Source organism: Rhineura floridana, chromosome 1 (assembly GCF_030035675.1).
Source record: "Rhineura floridana isolate rRhiFlo1 chromosome 1, rRhiFlo1.hap2, whole genome shotgun sequence".
NCBI lineage: Eukaryota > Metazoa > Chordata > Lepidosauria > Squamata > Rhineuridae > Rhineura > Rhineura floridana.
The window spans coordinates 136,392,510-136,413,250 of NC_084480.1; the positions used below are offsets into that span (position 1 = coordinate 136,392,510).

Here is a 20,741-nt window from a genome sequence, read left to right on the forward strand (position 1 = left end):
CCCGCTCATGTGTTTCCACTATGCAAATGCACCAAATATTTTTGGGTTGGATTTTATCTAACTGTATTTCTGACATAATGTGCAAACAGAAAATAAAAACTAACTGGCAATAAGATGCAGACAGCTTAGTAATGAAGATAATACATAACTGGTATGGCTGATGAAGGGCAAGGAAATGGAGCTGTTGCTAGTGCCAGCCTTAGGTATTTTTTTCACCTGAAACAAAACGTTTTTTAAAATGGCAACCTGTGTTCCAGGGCTCAGTTTTCAAATGGAATACACAGACAAAGACTGAAGGCATGAAAACTGTGCCTCTCTGGAATTTGCTGCCAAAAGCAACAACTTTACGCTTCAGGGACAGATTTGTCCTGACTCTTAAAACAATTGAAACTGAAGAAAAATGGGCAATTAGGGCCTCAGTATACATTACTCAGTGGTAAGGAAATGGGCACATAGCCCTTCCTTCCACCACAAGCCTCCTGAAATGTGTGGCATTAAGACTTCACTCATATAGCTGTCTATCCTGTGGCCCAATTCAAGTATTTTTGTTCCTCTAAGAAAAGGCAGAAGTCATACACAGTCCTCATGTCACACATTACAAGACTCCCGGCAGGGGGGGAAGGCCCATTCCATCACTTGAAGGGCTTCATTAGCCCAATAATTGTATGAATTGGACTGGGGAGTTACATTGTTGCTCAGCCACCAGCTACTGGCTCCAACAGTGTTCACCAGTACTTTTTGTGTGTGTGATGGTACTCACTGGTACAATTGCCTCTTTTTTTTTTGCTGCCATTGGCAGCCATTTTGTACTGACACCCATAGCATGTTTATCAAACTATCAGTTCCAGGACCTCATTTTTACATTATCATTATGCTACCCAAAAAAAGCACTGGCTTTCACCAGTGTGCCATGGTAAAGGCAAGCAATAGTCCATTGGTAGCTTTCTATGGGCCATGTCAAAGACCCCTGGCCTTAAAATCAAAGCTCTTTGTGGCGAGTGGTTGTTGCAATCCCAATTATCTTCCAGAGATTTAATATTCCTCTTTTAAGTATTGAAAATGTCCATCTTTCAAATAAACCATTACACAAAATACACATGATAAAAGAGCTATATATATACATATAAATACTGTACATAGGCAGACAACCCACAACTTGTATAAAGGAAAACTATCAAATTACTACCAGGAGGACTAGAACCCCAATAGGTGGTTCATCATGGAGATGATGCCTCTGACCAGCACTCTGGGGCGTTGCTGCTTGTGTTAGGAGAAGGGACCTCAGAGTCTTCAATGAGAGTCAGTTCTTCCATGCTTTCCAAACTTGGACTTGGCTGGAACAGCCCTAGTATCCTTCCCCGTGGATTCATCCCTGGCTGCTGCAGGCCTTGCTCCCCAAGCACTTTGACAAGGAAGTTGATGTACCTCATGGCTAAGCGAAGAGTCTCATTCTTGCTGAGCTTTTTGTCTGGAGGGTGAGTGGGAATAAGCTTCCTCAGCTTGGCAAATGCAGTGTTGACATTCTGTTGTCTCCACCTCTCCCTGCTGTTGGTGAAGATCTTTCTGGTCATTCTTAAGAACTAGAGGAGGATAAAATTGTGAAGGACATCATGAAAGGACTAACAGAACTGCAGCCATAGAGTAGAATTTGTCAAAACCCCACCTCCAAGATTTGTGTTGATCATCCCCAATGATTTTGAAGAAAAATATTTTTAACAGAAGGCCCCCCAACATGGGATTCTGGGACTAGTACAACATTTTGAGCCAGCCCAGATGCATGCACATGCACACAATCAGAAACTAAGCAAGTGGTGCTACTGCAACCACCACATTTAAGCAACTTGCACAAAGTCACAGGGGTGATCTGGTGGGCCCACTAAATTCCCTATCTACCCCAGCCCCTCTGCCAGTCTGCACAACAGCAATTGACACCTGCCAAAGGCAGGCACTTCGTATGGCTTGGAGTACTTCTAAATGGAGGTTGTAATCCCAGTTGCTGTCTGTATTGGATTTCAAATTGATTTTATATATGTTGTTGTTGAATTTTTTTATATGTAATTTTAAAAATTGTTCTTAGCTATGCAACTGTTTTAATTGTTTTTACGTATGTAATTGTTTTAGGTATGTTTTATTGTATTGTAAAGCATTTCAAGATCCCTCACAGGAAGCCATTCATAAATGAAATGAATTGGTGTCGGCTTTAAAAAAAAAAATAGAAGCGGTTAGTTCGTATTTTGTCATATACATCACTCAGTTTTTCTTTGCTTGGCAACTGCATCTGATTACTACCAACAAATAGCATAGACCTCTTAATTTTTATTCAGTGCAGTTTTGGAGATTCCTTGTGAAACTAGGATTTTTGTTTTGTGTTGTTTTTATTTTTTTAAAGTAATAGAAAATAAATAATTCAATAAGATAGCTTAAATCTAGAGTGCAAATACAAATGTCCCACTCTGTTTTGCTTATGCTTCATATGCACCTGAACTGCTCCACTAGACAAAAGGTCACTAGCCTCCCATTAGGAGATCACTCTAATAGGAGCTGTGATATTTGCAGAAGGACAGCCAGAGCTGCCCCCTCTGCCTTTTTTTTGCTCTCTGCTTTTGTCAGCACAAGCCCTGTGAGCAAATAGCGAGCTTTGTGAGTTCCTCTGTTAGATGGCATGCTTAAAAATGTATCCTTGTCTCTCTGACATTTGTACAAGATCAACAAACACTAGCCCGGCATTCATCTTGGGAATCCTTTTTAAAGAGTTGATGTCTCCTGTTTCGGGGGGGGGGTTATTTATTTAAGGCCACCCAACATGCAGCCCAATACTACGCATGTTTACTCACAAATTCCACTGCATTCAGTTGGGCTTTCCTGCAAGTTAAGTGCCACAGGATTGCTGCTCTTGTCAATTTGCTTCATCTCAAAATATCTGTCTCCTACTGAATCTCAGCAAGCTATCTTACATATTTTGAATCTGGTCCTACTGCTTGGGTTCGCCTTGCAAAGTGAAACTCTGGAGTAAATATTCTATAATTTCTCAATAAGGCAATAAAACTTGATTCACACCCAGGATCCAAAGTGACTCGTTTCACATTGCATGCTTTGGGTCTTATTTGAAGCTGCACTAACAGCTTTGTTCCATATGGGCACTTCATACTTGTCACCTATGGGGTGTGGGATGTGCTTTTGCCCCATTGTATTTGTAGCATGCATATATTAATTTATGTGGAGTGTCAGTATGCCCTGTGTTTTGAAGGGAAAGTATTATTTTTAGTTCATTTTTGTATGTGTGCTTGTTTGACGAAATATGTTAAGATGATCTGTACTTCTATATGAATTTTGTATTTCTATCTGTATTAAATTGTGATGGTATATGGCTCTGAGCAATAAAGATATACTCATTAATATTCATACTTTCCCCTTTTAAAACGACCAAGCCACATGGAAATGTGAAGATTTAGGGTTTTGCTGTGTTACGTGCAAGCATGACTCATTCAGACAAAAAGCTTACATGTTTTAGAACTGAATAGCTCCAGGTGCCCTTGTGTGAAAGATATCAGATAATGAACCCAAAAGATGGGATCTCATATGTTTGCTGAAGTACTTTGACTGTATATAATGTCATCTCAGGCAGGAGGGCTTCTTGAAGTAGTACAAAGTCTAGAAACAGATAATGTGTTTTTCCCAGAATGTAGAAATTGTATGGTAGATTGTTGCCCACTCATATCACTATTGCCTGCGGTCAAACGTGTTTTGCCAGATTATATGGTGCTTCTAAGACCTGTTCAATCAAAGTCAACCGTGGGACAAAGAACCTAATGTGCATATATTGGGAAATAATGCCTCTGTTATTCACCTTCACCTCTTAAAAACTATCAGCAATGCAGAATGAAGCCAGAGTGAGAATCCTGAGCATCACCTCAAAAGCCTCACCAAATGCCAAAAATGAACAAGATTAACATAGATCATCCAAAGGCTACTATACAAAAGATTAACCAATGCAGGGAGATACCAATGTCAATCTCTTTTTCAATAACCAGAGCTCGAGCAGCATGTCTATGTGACTCTATTCAGGCTGTTTAAGTAGTAGGAGCTCTAACAACTCCTTACACAAAGCTGCATTTCTGCCTAGCATTCCACAATAAACGGCTGCTCAAGCAGCAGTAATACTCATAGGCCAGGAAAGAACTTCTGTGTTGTCCAGTGGGAACAAGGAGAGGGAATTACAAATAAGTACAATTTAAAGAAAGCCAATAACTCACATTTGTATTTGGTCCTTATCATGTACATGCTTGTTCACCATTTTATGACTGCAGCATTTAGGGACACAGGTATGAATGAGCCACTGCAGATCAAATACCATAAAACAGACTGTCTATATCACTCCACACAATATGCTTTTCAATGGAATCAGTTCACACATTGAGCAGTTATTGAGTGTATGCTCTAATCAACTGCAGACAGATCAAGTGACATATATGCATGTGTGAACCAGACACAAGTGTAGCATAATCAAGTGCCATACATGCATGCGTCAACTTGCCTTTACTATTTTCAGTGTTAAGCTTCAATAAGAGTTAAGAAAAAATCAAGGCCCTGATCCAGCTATAGTGGTGTTGTGCATGAGTAGCAACCAAAGAGATGGACATTCCCAAAGAGTCCCCAAAACAACGAAGAGGGTAAAAGATACTTTATATCAAAATGTATTTATTTTATTAACAGATTTTGTACTGCTTAATTGTCAAGAAAAACTCTAATAATATGATGAACAGAGGGCTGCATATTGTGATTTTTGCACGCACACATATCCTATATACATAAATTTGTACTGTTGTAGTCACGCAGCTGCAGTTTGCATCATATGGCTGCTGACAGGTGATGCTGCAAACTATAGTGTGATGCGGGAGGGGTGGGAAGATTTAGCAGAGGAGAGAAATGGAGAAGGAGGTAGGCAGGAGTAAAGGGAGGGGGTGGGAAGCTTTGGCGAGGTGTATGGGTAGGGGAGTTGGTAGGGGTAGGCAGGCTTGACAAGCAAAGCGAGCAGGGGTGCAGTCCCTACTCATTCCATATGTTAGTTATGTGGGATATCCACATGCAGACATTCCAAGGGTTTAAATGCACAAACAGGGTCTTGGAACAATGGTACAGCCCCCATTAAAGATCTTATCTAGTGGGAGATGAAGGGTGCACATGCCTCTTGCCCTCTTGCTGCCAGGGAAGTCTTACAGCAGAAAACAGCATACAGACATGAGCCCTCAGCAGGCTAGAGATGGGAGTCAGATAGGCTGAAAGGAAGCAAGTGGTCTACTCTAAGCCATTGATTTTGACAGGGACCCACTACCAGGCCACAACAGCTGTATAAATATATGGAAAAATATTAAGAAATGGGTCCCCAAATGCATGTTTGGTTTAAAGGCATGTCCTAGTCTGAAAACATTGAAGGCTACTAAGCCCAACCTTTCTCCCAAAGATTCTTTTAAGCTATGAAGGGGATAACCACTTTACACCTTAAAGCAAGTGTGGAGAATCTTTGGCCACTCAGATTTGGCCCTCCACAGGTTGCTGAACTACAACTTCCATCATCTCAAGCCATTGGCCATGCTTCCTGAGGCTGATGGGAGTTGTAATACAGCAACATCTGGAGCACCAAAGGCTCCCCACCCCTGGCTTAACAATTCATACTGAAGGGTGCTCTTCCTCGGAGTCCAAATTCCCTGCACTTCAGAAATGTTCACAAGTTCCAACTTGTCTTTTGTATGAAGTAACATAGAAACTTGAGACCAATTGTAAATCAAAAGAAAGAACCAGTAGCAGCCTCGGATATTTTGCTACCTGAAGGAGAGCCGAAAGGGCAGTCACTGGGCAGAATAACAATAACAAGGAATTTTATTTTATTTTATTTATTGATTGAATGATTATATTTATATCCTGCCCTTCCTCCCAATAGGAGCCCATATGCTTCATTCCAAGTGTGATGCGTTTTGGGATGCATAGTGGAATCCAGGGCACTATAAATATATGAACATGTTGTTCATATACTGGATACGGAAAACCTGAATATGTGATACTGAGTGCAAATATATATATATATATATAATACATTCTAGTAATCTAAAAGTTATCAAGTAAGGTTATGGGAAAAATTACAAGAACTTATAATGAATTAACATATATATCAATAAAAATGTATCTAACAAAACCAAATTAAAAACATATTCTGAATAATGAGGTAAAGGTAAAGGTGTTCCTGCACTTGTAGTGCGAGTCATTTCCAACTCTTAGGGTGATGTCTTGCGACGTTTACTAGACAGACCGTATATATGGGGTGGGATTGCCAGTTCCTTCCCCGGCCTTTCTTTACCCCCCAGCATATACCTGGTACTCATTTTACCGACCATGGATGGATGGAAGGCTGAGTGGACCTTGACCCCTTTTACCGGAGATTCGACTTCCTCCTTCCGTTGGAATCGAACTCCAGCCGTGAGCAGAGCTTCAGCTGCATCTAATTAGTAAGGCTCAAAATGTAACCTAAAAACCTCTTTTAAAACATATACAGAAATGTCTTACAAACATAAGATAGTAAACACCATTTCTAGCAGCAGTTCTCAACGCTGGTTTCACAGCCTGCCCCAACCTAGTGCTCTCTAGATGTTTTGGACAACAACTCCCATCAGGATCAGCCCCAGCCCTATGCTATTTGGGGCTGATGGGAGTTGTAGACTAAAACATCTGGAGAGGATTGGGAAAGGATATTACAGTGACTACTGTTGCAAGAAGCATCCAAAATTTATATCAACTGGAACCAACTGCCTACCCTAAGCAGTCAGGCACTACCAAGTAAGTAGTATTATGGAGCCTTTTGACAGATGCAATGCTTAAGGCTAATAAAGTAATTTTAACCCTGATGGCATAAAGATTCCTGGACGTCAATAAATAGGTAGTGGATTGGAATACCTGGTGTATTTTTTCCTTTTTTTCCTTGCTCTGAGCTCCCTGTAGACGAAGAACACAATACAACTGTAATCATAAATAAATAATATCACTTTTTATAAAACAAAGCCTGTTGCAAAGGATGGCAGTTACAACTTTCAGCGGCAAAAAGGCAATTGATTCATTGGAAGCGAAGGCATGAACGTTCTGTTACGAGTCGTATCTTTCCTAACCAAGGAATAAATGTAGTGAACTTCCCCACCTAGTTCTATGAAAGAAACTAGCACCCTAAACCTATGCATAAGCAACTACAGACCCAGCAATGCACCTGATCTGGTCCTACAATTCCCAGGGCGCCATTTTGAGTGAGAGAGTCTGAATGAGATTTTCCCAGCAGGAAAAGAGTAAACTGCCTCCCTTCTTTCGTTCTGCGTACTCGCATCAAGCCTATAGTCATGAAACCAAACAAACCACAAAAGGTATCTTAGCACATCTAGGGTATGTATGGGTATGCTTAGCAATGCATATGTGGGTCCGTGGTGATGGATGAAATGCAGACGCATTAAAAAAATGTGTACCCTGCTTCTCCTTCCTTTCAAAGCAGCCTACATCAATAGCAACAATAAACTCATTAAGCAATTAAATTACCCAACAGTTAATGCAATTAAAACATTTTAAAATAGACTGTCTAGCTAAAATAATAACAAAAATACAATAAAAGCATACAGCAGTCACAGTCAACTCTCCTATATTGCACTATCACAAACAATGGATCCAGGTTCCAAAGATAGCCGTTAACTCTTCTAAATGGATGGGTGCTCAAATCTTACTGACCCAGCCACACCTTCATTCTTGGAAGTCCTGCTCTCTAATTCCAGATGCCTGGGGAATGATTACAACTTTTCATAAGGCATACTGAAAGGCACATTGTACATGCTCAGAGGCATTTTTCTGTTACTTTCACATTTCGCTATATCTTGATCCGGAAAAGAGGTTCTGGGCTGAGCCCTGGCACAAATGAAGCCTTTCTCAAGTTTTCTCTGTGGAATAAATACTTAATTTTCAATATCATTGCTGTTTTAGGCGGTTCTTTAAAAAAATCTAATAGACTCACTTTCACACAAACTGAAGATTTTCTCACCACTTTAACAAAAAAATCCCTGTGCAACAAAAAACATTTTTACTGAATTCATATCTACTGGATCAGTGTTGCTATACAATTAATGTATGCAAGCCCAGAAGAAAATAATTTTTATTTTGCTTGCATTAAAAAAAATGACATCAGCTGTTTTTAAAGCATATATCCAACTAGTTTTGTTCTCATTTTTATTCTTTTTTGAAGAAAGGACAAAACTAGTTGCAATTTTTTAGGATTGGTGTATAATTTTTTTAGTCATGTTAGCCCCGCTCCAAGGCTATAGTAAACATGCAAAAGCTTCAGTGTTCGCATAGAGCAGGGGTACCTCCTTCACTGCAGACAGTTGTGTGTAAGAACCCTTGCAGAATTTTGAATTAGGGTGATTATGCAGCAATTAAGTGCCACTGAAATTAATGGGACTGCATTACATTGGTCTGCTAATGAAGTCTGCTTTTATGTATGAATTACCCAAAACACAGCAATTAGAAATGGGGCCAAACAAACAACCTAAGATTAGCACCCCAATTAAAATCGCATGTACTTAGAGGGCTGGAAGGGAAAAAGTTATTCTGAGAGTCATCTCAATTGAAGTCGATTTCTAAATATTAGTTTTATTTTGTATCACTTAAAGTTCACAGATAACAACATGAAACGTACTCAAAAGAAATATTAATCTAACAGAGAAATATCCAGAAAATATAACTTAAGAAAGAAAGAAAGGCAGAATGGGAGAGTTGATCTCCAGCAGTAGGCAACTGTGAGTCCCTTCCCCCTCCCACCTCTGCAGGCCAAATCGAGAACCACAGCACTAGGGAAAGGATGGTTCAACCCTTTCACCTCTCATGTTTTTGGTAATCATATTATCCCCACCATCACAGTCTACATGGGGGGGGGGGCAGCAGCTGCATTTAGCCTTAAAAGAAAAAAAAGAATGATCTCTCATCATTGCATCTAGTTTCACCCTGGGTTAGGTCAAAACAAGAGGTGAACAATGGAGATGCACAAATAGCTATTTGGTCTCTGAACTTTTGTAAACAGCTGGGTAGAGGAGGGTATCCAGATTAGGACCCTGACATGGGAGAGGAAGGGTTTAACAGCACCTCCCCTTCATTATATTCTCCCAAAAAACCTATCCTTCCCTACCAAGTTGCTATTTGACCTATTAGGCAACACACATTTCTCTAACAAGGCAAATACTGTAACAGCTTTGCCAGGGAGAGGAGATAAGGAATGGGCCAAAGGGAAGGGTTAAACCCTCCCTCCCCTCTAGTGCCACATTCCCACCTGGATTGCCAACCCCCTTGCTGCCACTATTTGCAAAACTTTACGGTCAGATAAGTTTTGGCAATATCATAAAAACAATTAAAAAAATAACCTCAAATCCAAAATAACAATAAAAACACAGAATTAAATAATCAATAAAGTCATTTTTAAGAGAAGATAAAATCTAAATCATCCAGAAGGCTTACACAGATTTGTAACTACGTTTATATTTATAAGCTGATTTTCTGGCCCCCAAAAAGTTATAGTTTAAAGACATCTCTCTATGGTCATATCTAGTTTGGCTGTTAGTCTGATGAAAGGGATAGTTCTGAGATCTTCAGTCAAAAGGTATAGACGAGATCTAGCCATAATAACAAAATTTACTTTAAGGCCATTGCTTTTATTGGGAAATTAAACATGTGCTTAAATCTCTCCCACTAAAATTAATGGTATTCAAATTTATCCATGGCTGGATCATGCCCCACATCATACAAACACACATATATTATGAAAATTGAAATCTGCATATAATATTGCTATAACTGAATCCACATGCAAAGAACTTGCAACGTAGCAACGGAATGCATGGCTGGTGCTGTCATGTAAATTAAAAAAAACCTCAGTGAGACTTTACAATCTGCTCCCAAATACGTTGTATGAAAATATCCCCCCAAATACTTTAAATGGAAACACACCCATGGATTCCTGTAGGACTCAGTTTCATGCAGCGCATTTAAGATCAGGCTACCTATTTTTTCCTCTCTTTGTTAAATTTGACACTTGATAAATCAATAAATTAAAAAATAAATATAAGGATACCTATGCAGTAATTACAATGAAGGCAAAGTTACAGGTCTACTTCTTGGGGTACTCAGTGAAGCTATATTAATGAAACAATGCAAGATGCATAATGAACTAGCAACCTTCCATGCTACAATGTAAGACTTTGTCTTCTTATTAAAGATTTAAAAATAAATATAGATAAAAGAAACTGTGAAGACTGCTGTGGTTTAAGGGTATGAACATTTCATGTTGTATAGATCCCATATAATGGCATGTACAGTGTGAAGGAGGTATCAAAGACTCCTGATCCAATTTAGTGGCTACACGGATACACATTATGTTAACACGTTGCAAGGGTTTATACTAAACTCTTAGAAGCTTGGTTCTGCTATAGCAAAGCTTATTCACCGGGCTGCTGATATTTCCTGTCAGACTCAGCCATGGAATGTTTTTCAGACTGGCAGTGGAGCTGTTCAGCCAGTCTCTCAGCTGCAATGCTTATTACACAATGTCAGCAGCATCCTGGAAAACGGCAGAGGGTACAACAGCTGTCACACTTCATGACTAAATTTAGTCACCTGTAAAGGAGCAGCCTTTCTGACATAGCTCAAGTCATGTGTCACCGTCTTACATATGTCAAAATAAGGATGCCGAGATGCTTAATCCTTCACACACAGAAAGAGGGAGACCAAAAAACTGATGTCAAAAAGGCATCCCAGGAAAATCAACAAACCCTTTTTCCATCAGCAAAAGTGTGAGCCTGCACATTTGGGACAGTTTTACAAAAGACTAAAATGCTTTTTTTAAAAAAAATTAAAAGCTGATAAAAAACACAGGCACACAATAAACAAAGCTCATAACTTACCTATTCCAAAGCTGGTGCAAGCTGATCTTAGAGAAGTATTTGCCTGCCACCCAAGTAGGCGACTCTGGCCGCTCCTGGTACTTTGCTTTCCCAGCTCTGAAACGCAAGAGCTTCTCTCCTGACAATCTAGCCAATTGTCGATCCCTGCCTGCTGCCTCATTTATAGAATGCCAGCTCCTTTGTCTGGCGCGTGTCACCACTAGTGCTAGCGATCCGGGGAGCTTATTCCGCATCTCCTGGGAGATTCTTTTCATGCTGCATCTTCCGCTTACCAGAATTCTAGCCCGTGCTAGAATAGGTGGAAATGTCAGCTATACAAGCTTTGTTCTAAAACACCTAAATGATTGTGTGGATTCAAGCTCTAGTTAGAAAACTAAAAAGGCTGTTTTTGCAGAAGGCCACAGCCCAGGGGTAGCCAACATGGCGCCTTTCAGATGTTGTTGGAAGCCAGCTCCCATCAACCCCAGACAACATGGCCAATGGTCAGGATTCAGGAATTATGGGAGTTGTAGCATAACAACATCTGGGGGGGGCACCACTTTGTCGACCCCTGTCATAGCCTAATGAACTCAACAGAATTTCATAGGAGCCTGACAGTTTTTGTTTTGGCTCTGAAATCTGAGGGGATTCAGTCGTGGAACTTATTTCCAAATGTTGAGGCACAGCCACCTAGAGTAAGAATGATAAAAGAAACGAGAATGCGCAGAGTGTTCAGTTGTTACCCATCCTCATACATTTGGCATTTTGAGCAGGGAGAGCTTAGAGAACAGTAGGTCAGCTTCCAGACAAGCCTGAAAAATGGCACTACTTTTTATAGAAATTAATCATTAGACTACAGCACTTGTGGGAAAACACCTGTGTGAAAAATGGCTTGAGAAAAATAGACTTCTGTGACAAAAAAAGTGATTTGAATGCCTTGTGCACAGAAAGCGCCATTTCTAATCAGAATGTTTTGTGCATAACAGATACATACAACAAACATTTCACATCATTACAGGCCAGGTACACATGTCCATAGATTTGCAAGTGCAAATAGAGGAGGGACTGTTGCTCTGGTAAGGCACACACCTTCTGTGCATAAAGCCCCAAGTTCAATCCTGGGTATCCTCATTAAATGGGTTTCAGGGCTGGTTGTTGTCCCTTGTCTCAAATCCTCAAAAGTTGCAGCCAGCCAGAGTTAGACAGTAAGCGAGCTAGATGAACCAATGCTTTGACCTCTTCAAAATGCTTCACAATATTCAATCAGGTGGGGAGGGAAAAGAGTACATAGTAGGAACTTCACAAGGGGGAGGAGGCAGAAAACATCTCTATGATCAGCGATGCACTTTGCCCCTCCATGGATGCTGTGGCCACAGAGATGGCTGGTGACCCCTGCACATAATCAGACTAGGATTGCTCCACCTGTCCAAAACTGTACTGTGAACTGGTCTGATGTCGTTAACAGGAAGAGGATTGGGATTTCAACGCAAAACCGGAATCAGTTGTTACATGACAAGATCACTTCCTTTAATAGCAAACTCAGGTGGCATGCACCAATAGGACTGGAGGGAAAATAGGGCTAAAGTAGACATGCAGGTTGGAACGGAGATCTCTCCATCAAGGCTAAGAGCCTTAGCTTAAAATATGGACCTGTTTGGCACCAATGAGGACTTTCCCTTGCCAGGTTCTTAGATCCACGGGGGGGGGGGAGATAAATCTCCATGCCAGCCTTGGATGGGAAGTGAAGAGGTAAGCCTTCCCTTTCCACCCACTGTCTTCACAGGGAGAATCAGGACTCCTGGTAATTAGTTAAGAAAAAACAAGATATGTCACTGCCTGCTCTGTATTAAAACACACATCTACTATGGCCTTGAAAAATAAGAGGGGAGTAACAACATGCTCAGAGGGACCCTGAGGTTAGCAGAAATATATTTTTTAAAAAGCTTTTAAAAGAATACCTATGCGGGCATGCTCCTATCCCCTTATCCATGCCCCCCCCGCAAAAAAACAGCTCAGTGAGGATTGAGAATGCTCAGCAGCCGAATGTAGCGTATCAGTTGCAAAAGAAAAATGGAAAACTGAAGGAGGGAGTGAAATTGAGTCTGAAGGAGGAGCTGTCTAGAAGGTGAGGATACACTGCAACATTTTGTTGCAAGCCCAGTTTGTGTGATCCTATTCTACATCTCCAGCCCATTTGTCACACAGCCCAGATTTTCCATTTTTACCAGGATTCATTCACTCAACACCTTTAAACAAGCCCCCTTTAAAAAAAGCGCTTTAAAAAAAATTAAGGCAGGCATAGGAGACTGTCATTTTGATCAGGGCAGTGATACTATGGGCAGAGATACTTCACCACTCCCTTGTACCCTTTTCCTGATGTAAACTGCCTCCCCGCTCCTAAATTGTTTTCAGCTCCTTAGCGGTGGAGGGAGAATACAAGCATAATTTTTTAAAATAAATAATTTAACACACACACTCACACACCAGGAGATCCTGTTCTAGGATTATTTTCTTTATAGGCTGTTAACTAGAAGTGCTTCTCTTTTGCAAAAGCCGATTTGCCTCTAGTCTACAGAGCTTGGATGCAGGCAGCAGCATAGCACTAGAGAAACAGGCTTGACTGCCTGCTATAAGCAGGTAGGGAGTCCTCCTGCTTCCATCCAGGCTAGTCCATTAGAGCAGGCTAGTCCACACTACCCACAGCCAGCTCCCACCTTCCTGCTACCTTGCTTGCTTACAACCTATAATTGCTTAGCGTTGGCTCTGGTTCTACCTACTGTCAGTTTCCCTGCCTCCCACCCTCCAACAAGTCGCGGTGGGCACCAACCACCTTTGCATCCAGGCATACGGTAACTTCACTGTCTCTGCTGCTTGTGATCACGGTGCCGCAAACAGGCCGCTCACGGATTAAGCCCCTGGCTTTCCCCCTCGTACTGGGTCTGCCAGTTGACCAGGGGGGGAAACGACCTGGCTTCCTCCTCTTGTTCCTTGAACTGATGCTCATTGTGCAGAAATCAGCAGGTGAAGCTTTTCACAGCATGGAGAAAAACGATATTGATTTATATAGACAGGACACAAAAGGAAAAAGAATAGGGAGGAAGGAGGGGGGAAAGCAAGCTCAGGCACTGAATTTTAGTTACAGAATTCTTGTGATGCCCCTCTGGAATGGAGAGTTCAAGGAGAGGTGGAACCAAAAAGTCACTGGCCTCTCAAATGAGCTGATGGAGAGGCCCTGCAGTCCCATCTCTCTGGCGGTGGCTGCAGCCTGATGGAGTTGCTACTGCTAGATGTCTCTGGCTAATGGTTGCACATCAAGCAGCTCAATGCACAGCTACAGAGGCCAGATGAAATGTTGGCTACCCTGTATGATACTTAGCAGATTGTCACCCATTTCCTCTTCTTTTTTTGACATCTTTGGAGATGGCCTTCCCTTTGATGTCCTTTTTTTGTAGGTCAACCCTACACAACTTGCTCGGTCTATGGCCCACCAGCCATATATTGATCAACAGCCTCCCTGGTTTGGCAGTCCCAGGCAGGCAGCAAAAGCAGGGTTTCCTGGGCCCAAAACAGGCCGCTAGGGGTAACTGGTGAGCCGTATTCACCTTGATGGGTGTCAAGTTGTGGCTGGTCTGCCATATGATACAGGCACCTAACTTCTTGAGGATCATTTCATCTGATCTGTCTTCCAGGCTACATTTTCCCCCTCGTAATCTCAGGTTTGCGAACTCAGAAAAGGCGCATTCCTTTCGAAAGCTGAATATGGCCTGGTTCACACATCACAGTAAGCCAAATTGTGGCTTACCAGGAGCCCACATATTTGCACAGTTGCAGTAAGCCAGAGTTTGGCTTACTGTGATGTGCAAACCACACCTATGTTAAGAGATGTGCTTTGAAGCACGCAGTTGAATCCTATCAGCTTCAAAAGAGAAGTAAGCACAAGGTCAAGTGCTGCCTTAAATCGGATATCCAGAAGCAAGTGAATTGTCCCAATGGGCAACAAAAACCAGAGAAAAATATCCCAAAATGTAATTTTCTTCCCCAAAACTGACCTAAAGGATTTAAGCTTCTTCAGCTCTTTTTAAAAGGGATCGTTCTTTTGCAAGCTCTTCAGAGGAGAAGAGGTTTTCTTCTTTTGAGAAAGTGGTGAAAAAACCAACCCAAAGTAATGGAAAATAAAAAAACCCTACATTTGTCTGAAGGAATTGTAAAAGGAGGAAACCCCTGGGAAAGAGCTAAAGCAACTCAAAACACATTCACCTTGCAATCCTTTGTGTGGCTCCTGCTACCCACAGAGTCCAATGGGACTGATTCCCTGATAAGTGTGATACAGGATTGTGGTTCCAAGAATAAAAGCAATCCTTTATATAGTTTTATTTTTGGTTTGTGCATCATGAATTGGGGCCTCAGGAAGGGCCTGCCCCGAACTAAAAAAAAGGGGGGGGGAAGGAAACATGGAAAATTCACCCACCTAGATTATTGAAAGAAATTACAAGAGAGTTTAGACAGCCTTGGTTACTTTTAAACCTGTCCAAAATGTCAACACTTCAAATTTCAGTGGTTTGGAAATACGGGCCACACATTCTTGTGACTGCAAGTTCCTTCTCCTGCAGGACTAAATTGGAGGCTGGTCTCTTTCTCATGGTAAATTAGAGCAGCAGTTCTCCCCTCTGAAAGCTGTGTCAACTGCTTCATTTAGCACAAGTGTTATGTTAACTAATCCCCCACTAGCCTATTTGAAAGGGGCCTTTGGCCTCACAGAAGCCTCATTTCCATCTAATTTACATTGGAAAGTTGCCAAAAGCAACTCCAGTGTGTAACCTCCTCCAGATCATTATTTACCCACAGCCTGCAGCAGTGAGATATTCTAGCCAGGAATATCTAATATGGGAGAGGAGGTTCGCTGTGTGGGTACAGAGAAGAGGAAAAGAGAGGGACAGTAATTTACAGTGGTAAAATTCTGGACAAACAAATCCACCCCATATCCTGATGTCTCATGAGCAAAGGTTTGGACTTTAGCAGAATCAACTGAATTCGTTTAAAACCACACAAAATAAATTAAGAGACTGCTTGAAATAGCATTTTAGTGGCAATCCTGAATGGCACCACAGTTTCAATGACAGTGGGACTGAGTAAGGGAGGAAATCCCACTGAGTAGACCCTGCATAGGATTGCACTGTTCTTCCTATAATGGAATTCTATAACCTTGCATGAAGGCTAGCGTACTGCTAAGGGAGAGGTTCTCGACCCAGGAATTTCAATGAGAACACCAGGTCTTGCTTCTGTAATCCAGTGACATATCCTAATGTCAGCGCTGGAAGTGGATGTTAACCTCAGTCCTCTCATAGCTCCATATGATGGAATAAGAGGAATATTCAAGGACACCCACCCACATATACAGATACACAGAATATTTCCTACTCTTTTCCTAATCCCTTAAATCATTGTGTCTTTTGCAATCTAAATCTTAAATAAAGGAACTCATCACCCTAAGATTTAATTGCTCTTTTGCTGAAAATACTTTATAATGGGTTATAGATTGTATTGTTAAAGCATGGATGTTCCTTCCATGAGGGCAACTCTCCTTCCATGATCAGGAGCACCTTCGGTTCACAAAGGGAAAAAATTGCATCCAGCCTGTTGTTGTTTCATCCTTCATGTTAAATCCCCTTGGAAATTCTTTCTGAATATAAAAGTGAGATCGAATTGCTTAAATCAATTTTTTTTAAGCTATGATTTCACTAGTTTATATGGCTATCTAAAAATATTAGATGGAGCCATTGAGGACAGGTCTCCCAAAACATGATAATTGAATGGAACTTCCATATTCGGAATGAAATGCTCCACTTATCAGATACAGGGGGGTCTTCAACCTTGGGTCCCCAAATGTTGTTGGATTACAACTCCCATCATCCCCAGACAGCATGGCTAATGGTTGGGGATGATGCGAGTTGTAGTCCATCAGCATCTGGGGACCCAAGGTTGAAGACCAATACTGGGGGTAACAGAAAGTGGCTGTCACCATCTGCTATGTCTTTGGGAAGCTTAGATGAGTACTGCTGGAAGTACAAAGTATGACTAGATGGGCCTTCAGTACTAGAGCAATTATTGTTCTTATTCTCCAGACAAACTCTATAGTTGTCCCATTGTGATACATTAGGCCAGCGATTCCCAATGTGGGTGGTAGTGCCCCCCTGGGGGGCGTTACAGCCTTTCAGGGGGGCGTTGGTGTGACTACAAACTTTAGGGGGTGTTTGGGTTCATTAGGGGGGCGTTGACATTTGGCGGTCTGATGTGACTGTTGAAGCATTTAAGTTTAATTTTATTAATACACAAATCATTAATTTTTAAACTGTTTTGTCCCCAGTTAGAATGTATTTAATAGTCTCAATTCATGGAAATAACACTATAAATAGTGTGTGCTCTTTAGTAAAGAAATTCTGAATAGCGGCCAGTGTAATATCAAGGAATGGGGATATTCGGCACTAGGTAATGTTCCGATGCTGTCTTGAGGGATGTTGGAACCAATCATGAGAGACTGTTTGATAAGCTGGGTGTATTGGTGGAGGGTGAATTCTTCCAACGGATGAGTGCTGTGTGCAAACGGGTGACGCAGACAGTCAGTTATTCTCTGGTTTTCTTCAGGAATGGGACACACTCGCTACCCGTTGTTTCTGTGATGTTTAAATGAACTTGTTTAACGAAACAATGCCGGTAAACTGAATGAGTTTGTTGTTAAGTATATTAAGTATAAGAGGAAGTATTGGCGTATACTCAATCTGAGCAGGGCATTGGGCACAAAAAGATTTTGCAAAGGGGCGTTGGGTCAAAAAAGGTTGGGTAACGCTGCATTAGGCACTTGCTGTTAAATGCTTCATTTGCAGTGGGGCCATTTCAGAGGAGGAGAAAGAGGTTTCAGGGTAGGGGAGCGAGATTCCCAACAGGATTGGTTATATTCAAGATTAAATTTGACTAATATTTATTAATTATTCATCCATTGTTATTCTACCCTTCAATACTTTTTCTCCCTAAGGTAGCTTACACAAATTGCACTTTTTCTTTTAAAAGCAGCCATCTCCTAACAACCTTAGCTACGTTATCCACATAAGAAAGTAACTTTTGGCTGCTGTTGTTACTGAACCAAAGGGATTTGTTGCTTTGGAATGCGTACATAGTAGATGTCCATTTAATTGTTTCTAGCAGTCATCAGGTGTAGAACCAGTAGGCTGGCCAGGGTAGATGTGCTCATGAGGAATAATCTTATGTGATCTGAAACCACGGGTGGCTGGGTGGGTGGAATGGGGGCTGCCTTTGAAGACAGTTCAGAGACTGCAGCTGGTGCAGAATTTGGCAGCCATATTGGTAACTGACATAGGACAGTCGGAACATATAACACCTATTCTGGCATGACTGCACTGGCTACCAGTTAGTTTTCAGGCTCAATTCAAAGTGCTATTTTTTTACCTATAAAGCCTTACATGGCTCAGGACCACCTCTCCCTGTATGAACCAACCCAGACTCCACATTCCATATCTGAGGCCTTTCTGTGTGCCCCTTTCTGAGGGAGGTGGGGAGGGTGGCAACACAAAAATTAGCCTTTTCAGTGGTGGTCCCCATTTGTAGAATGCTCTCCCCAGGGAGGTATGCTTGGTGCCATCATTATCTATTTTTAGATGACAGGCAAAAATCTTCCTTTTTACCTGGGCTTTTAGCCCTTAATTTGAAGGGCTTTTGTTTTAATGTGGCAGGTCTCGCAAGACCTGTCTTTATTTGTACTTAACCAGTTTTTAGGTTGTGTTGTGTTTGTTATTTTAATAGGTTTGTTACAATCAGTTTTAATCTTATTTATTTACCAAAATTTATATACCATTTATACTGTATATCTGTATCTTGTTGCTGTTGTTATGTGCCTTCAGGTTGTGTTAGAATAAGCAAACTTGCATGTTCCCTTTAAGGGATATTTGGGAAATACCCCATGTACCTGTTTACCAATGATGTAACTTCCTAAAGGGTGGGGTTACCTGGCTTTCTCTGCCTCCTCCTTTGTCTGGTAGTTTTTGCATATTCTCCATTAAGTCTGAAGAGTGAAGGATGCACATGCTTCTCTTCCAAGATGACCATTACCATGGACTGAGACTTCTATTTTTCCATCTAAGCTAAAGCCTATGTTTTCTGAACATATGAGAGGTCGTGAGTAAACATTCTTTATTGTTTATTTAAGAAGATTGTGTCTGTTATTATTTGTGTCTGAGGGAAAGGGTGGACTGGTTGATTCTCATCCCGCTGCTTGCATTTATATCTCTGCTAAGAAATAGGACCACGAAACTATTCCTATTTCTCACATATTTTCAAAATACCAAACAGGTCGATCACAACTTATGGCGATCCTATGAATCAGAGACCTCCAATTGCATCTGTCGTGAACCACCCTGTTCTGATCTTGTAAGTTCAGGTCTGTGGCTTCCTTTATGGAATCAATCCATCTCTTCTTTGGTCTTCCTCTTTTTCTACTCCCTTCTGTTTTTCCTAGCATTATTGTCTTTTCTAGTGAATCCTGTCTTCTCATTATGTGTCCAAAGTATGATAACCTCAGTTTCATCATTTTAGCTTCTAATGATAGTTCTGGTTTAATTGGTTCTAACACCCAATTATTTGTCTTTTTCGCAGTCCATGGTATCTGCAAAAGCTCTCCTCCAACACCAAATGAGTTGATTTTTCTCTTATCCACATTTTTCACTGTCCAAAATAGAGATCGGGAATGCCATGGTCTGAATGATCCTGACTTTAGTGTTCAGTGATACATCTTTGCATTTGAGGAACTTTTCTAATTCTCTCATAGCTGCCCTCCCCAGTCCTAGCTTTCTTCTGATTCCTTGACTATTGTCTCCATTTTGGTTAATGACTGTGCCAAGGTATTGATAATCCTTGACAAGTTCAATGTCTTCATTGTCAACTTTAACATTAGATAAACCTTCCGTTGTCTTTACTTTAGTCTTCTTGACATTCAGCTGTAGTCCTGCTTTTGTGCTTTCCTCTTTAACTTTCAACAGCATTTGTTTCAAATCATTACTGGTTTCTGCTAATAGTAGGGTATCGTCTGCATATCTAAAATTATTGATATTTCTCCCTCCAATTTTATATATATATATATATATGGACTACCTTCAAGTCGATCCCGACTTATGGCTACCTTATGAAAAGAATTTTTCATGGTAAGCGGTATTCAGAGATGGTTTACCATTGCCTTCCTCTGAGGCTGAGAGGCAGTGACTGGCCCAAGGTCACCCAGTGAACTTCATGGCTGTGTGGGGATTCGAACCCTGGTCTCCCAGGTCATAGCGCAACACCTTAACCACTACACCACACTGTATGTATATGTATATGTTGTTGTAAGTCACTGTATATAATTGTTGTAAGTCACTTTGGGTTGCTTTGCAAAGAAAGTGACTAAATAACAACAACAACAACAACAACAACAATAATAATAATGGAGGGATACTTGGTTACCTTCATGCCCTCCCCCTGGTATCCCCCCTGACTATTTAAGGAAAATGAATTCCAAAGTTACATGCTGTAGGGTCAGTAGATTCAACTAATCTGGGAACAACTCCTCATGTGTAGCACACAGGTCTATTTGTCAGTAGAGGTTGGCCAATTAGCATTAATGGGACACTGCCCCACCAACCTCAGTCTATGCTCAGCCAGCCTCCACCTATTTGCCTTCTTACTTACAACCAGTCTAGAGAGTGGCACCGGCCCTCACTTATTCCTCTTGTAGAACTCAACTCTTATAGA

The 20,741-nt window shown here is 41.2% G+C and overlaps 1 protein-coding gene across 3 annotated transcripts; it reads right to left on the bottom strand.

Annotated features, from left to right (window-relative positions):
* Positions 1–1,067: 1,067 nt before the first annotated feature.
* TAL2 (TAL bHLH transcription factor 2) lies at positions 1,068–15,446 on the bottom strand. Of its 3 annotated transcripts, none has more exons than XM_061619828.1 (3): positions 15,418–15,446; positions 6,946–6,984; positions 1,068–1,580 (listed from the first exon to the last, which is right to left on the bottom strand). In XM_061619828.1, exon 3 carries the CDS (start codon positions 1,569–1,571, stop codon positions 1,218–1,220), a length of 354 nt encoding a protein of 117 aa, XP_061475812.1. In that variant the 5' UTR covers positions 1,572–1,580; positions 6,946–6,984; positions 15,418–15,446; the 3' UTR covers positions 1,068–1,217. The 3 variants fall into 3 exon arrangements, with proteins under 3 accessions (XP_061475812.1, XP_061475734.1, XP_061475901.1); XM_061619750.1 differs by lacking the exon at positions 15,418–15,446 and adding an exon at positions 10,971–11,055; XM_061619917.1 differs by lacking the exons at positions 6,946–6,984; positions 15,418–15,446 and adding an exon at positions 6,367–6,417.
* Between the last annotated feature and the right edge of the window lie 5,295 nt (positions 15,447–20,741).

Excerpts from the sequence above, each read along its gene's own strand:
- TAL2 (XM_061619828.1), bottom strand. The coding sequence starts at position 1,571 with ATGACCAGAAAGATCTTCACCAACAGCAGGGAGAGGTGGAGACAACAG.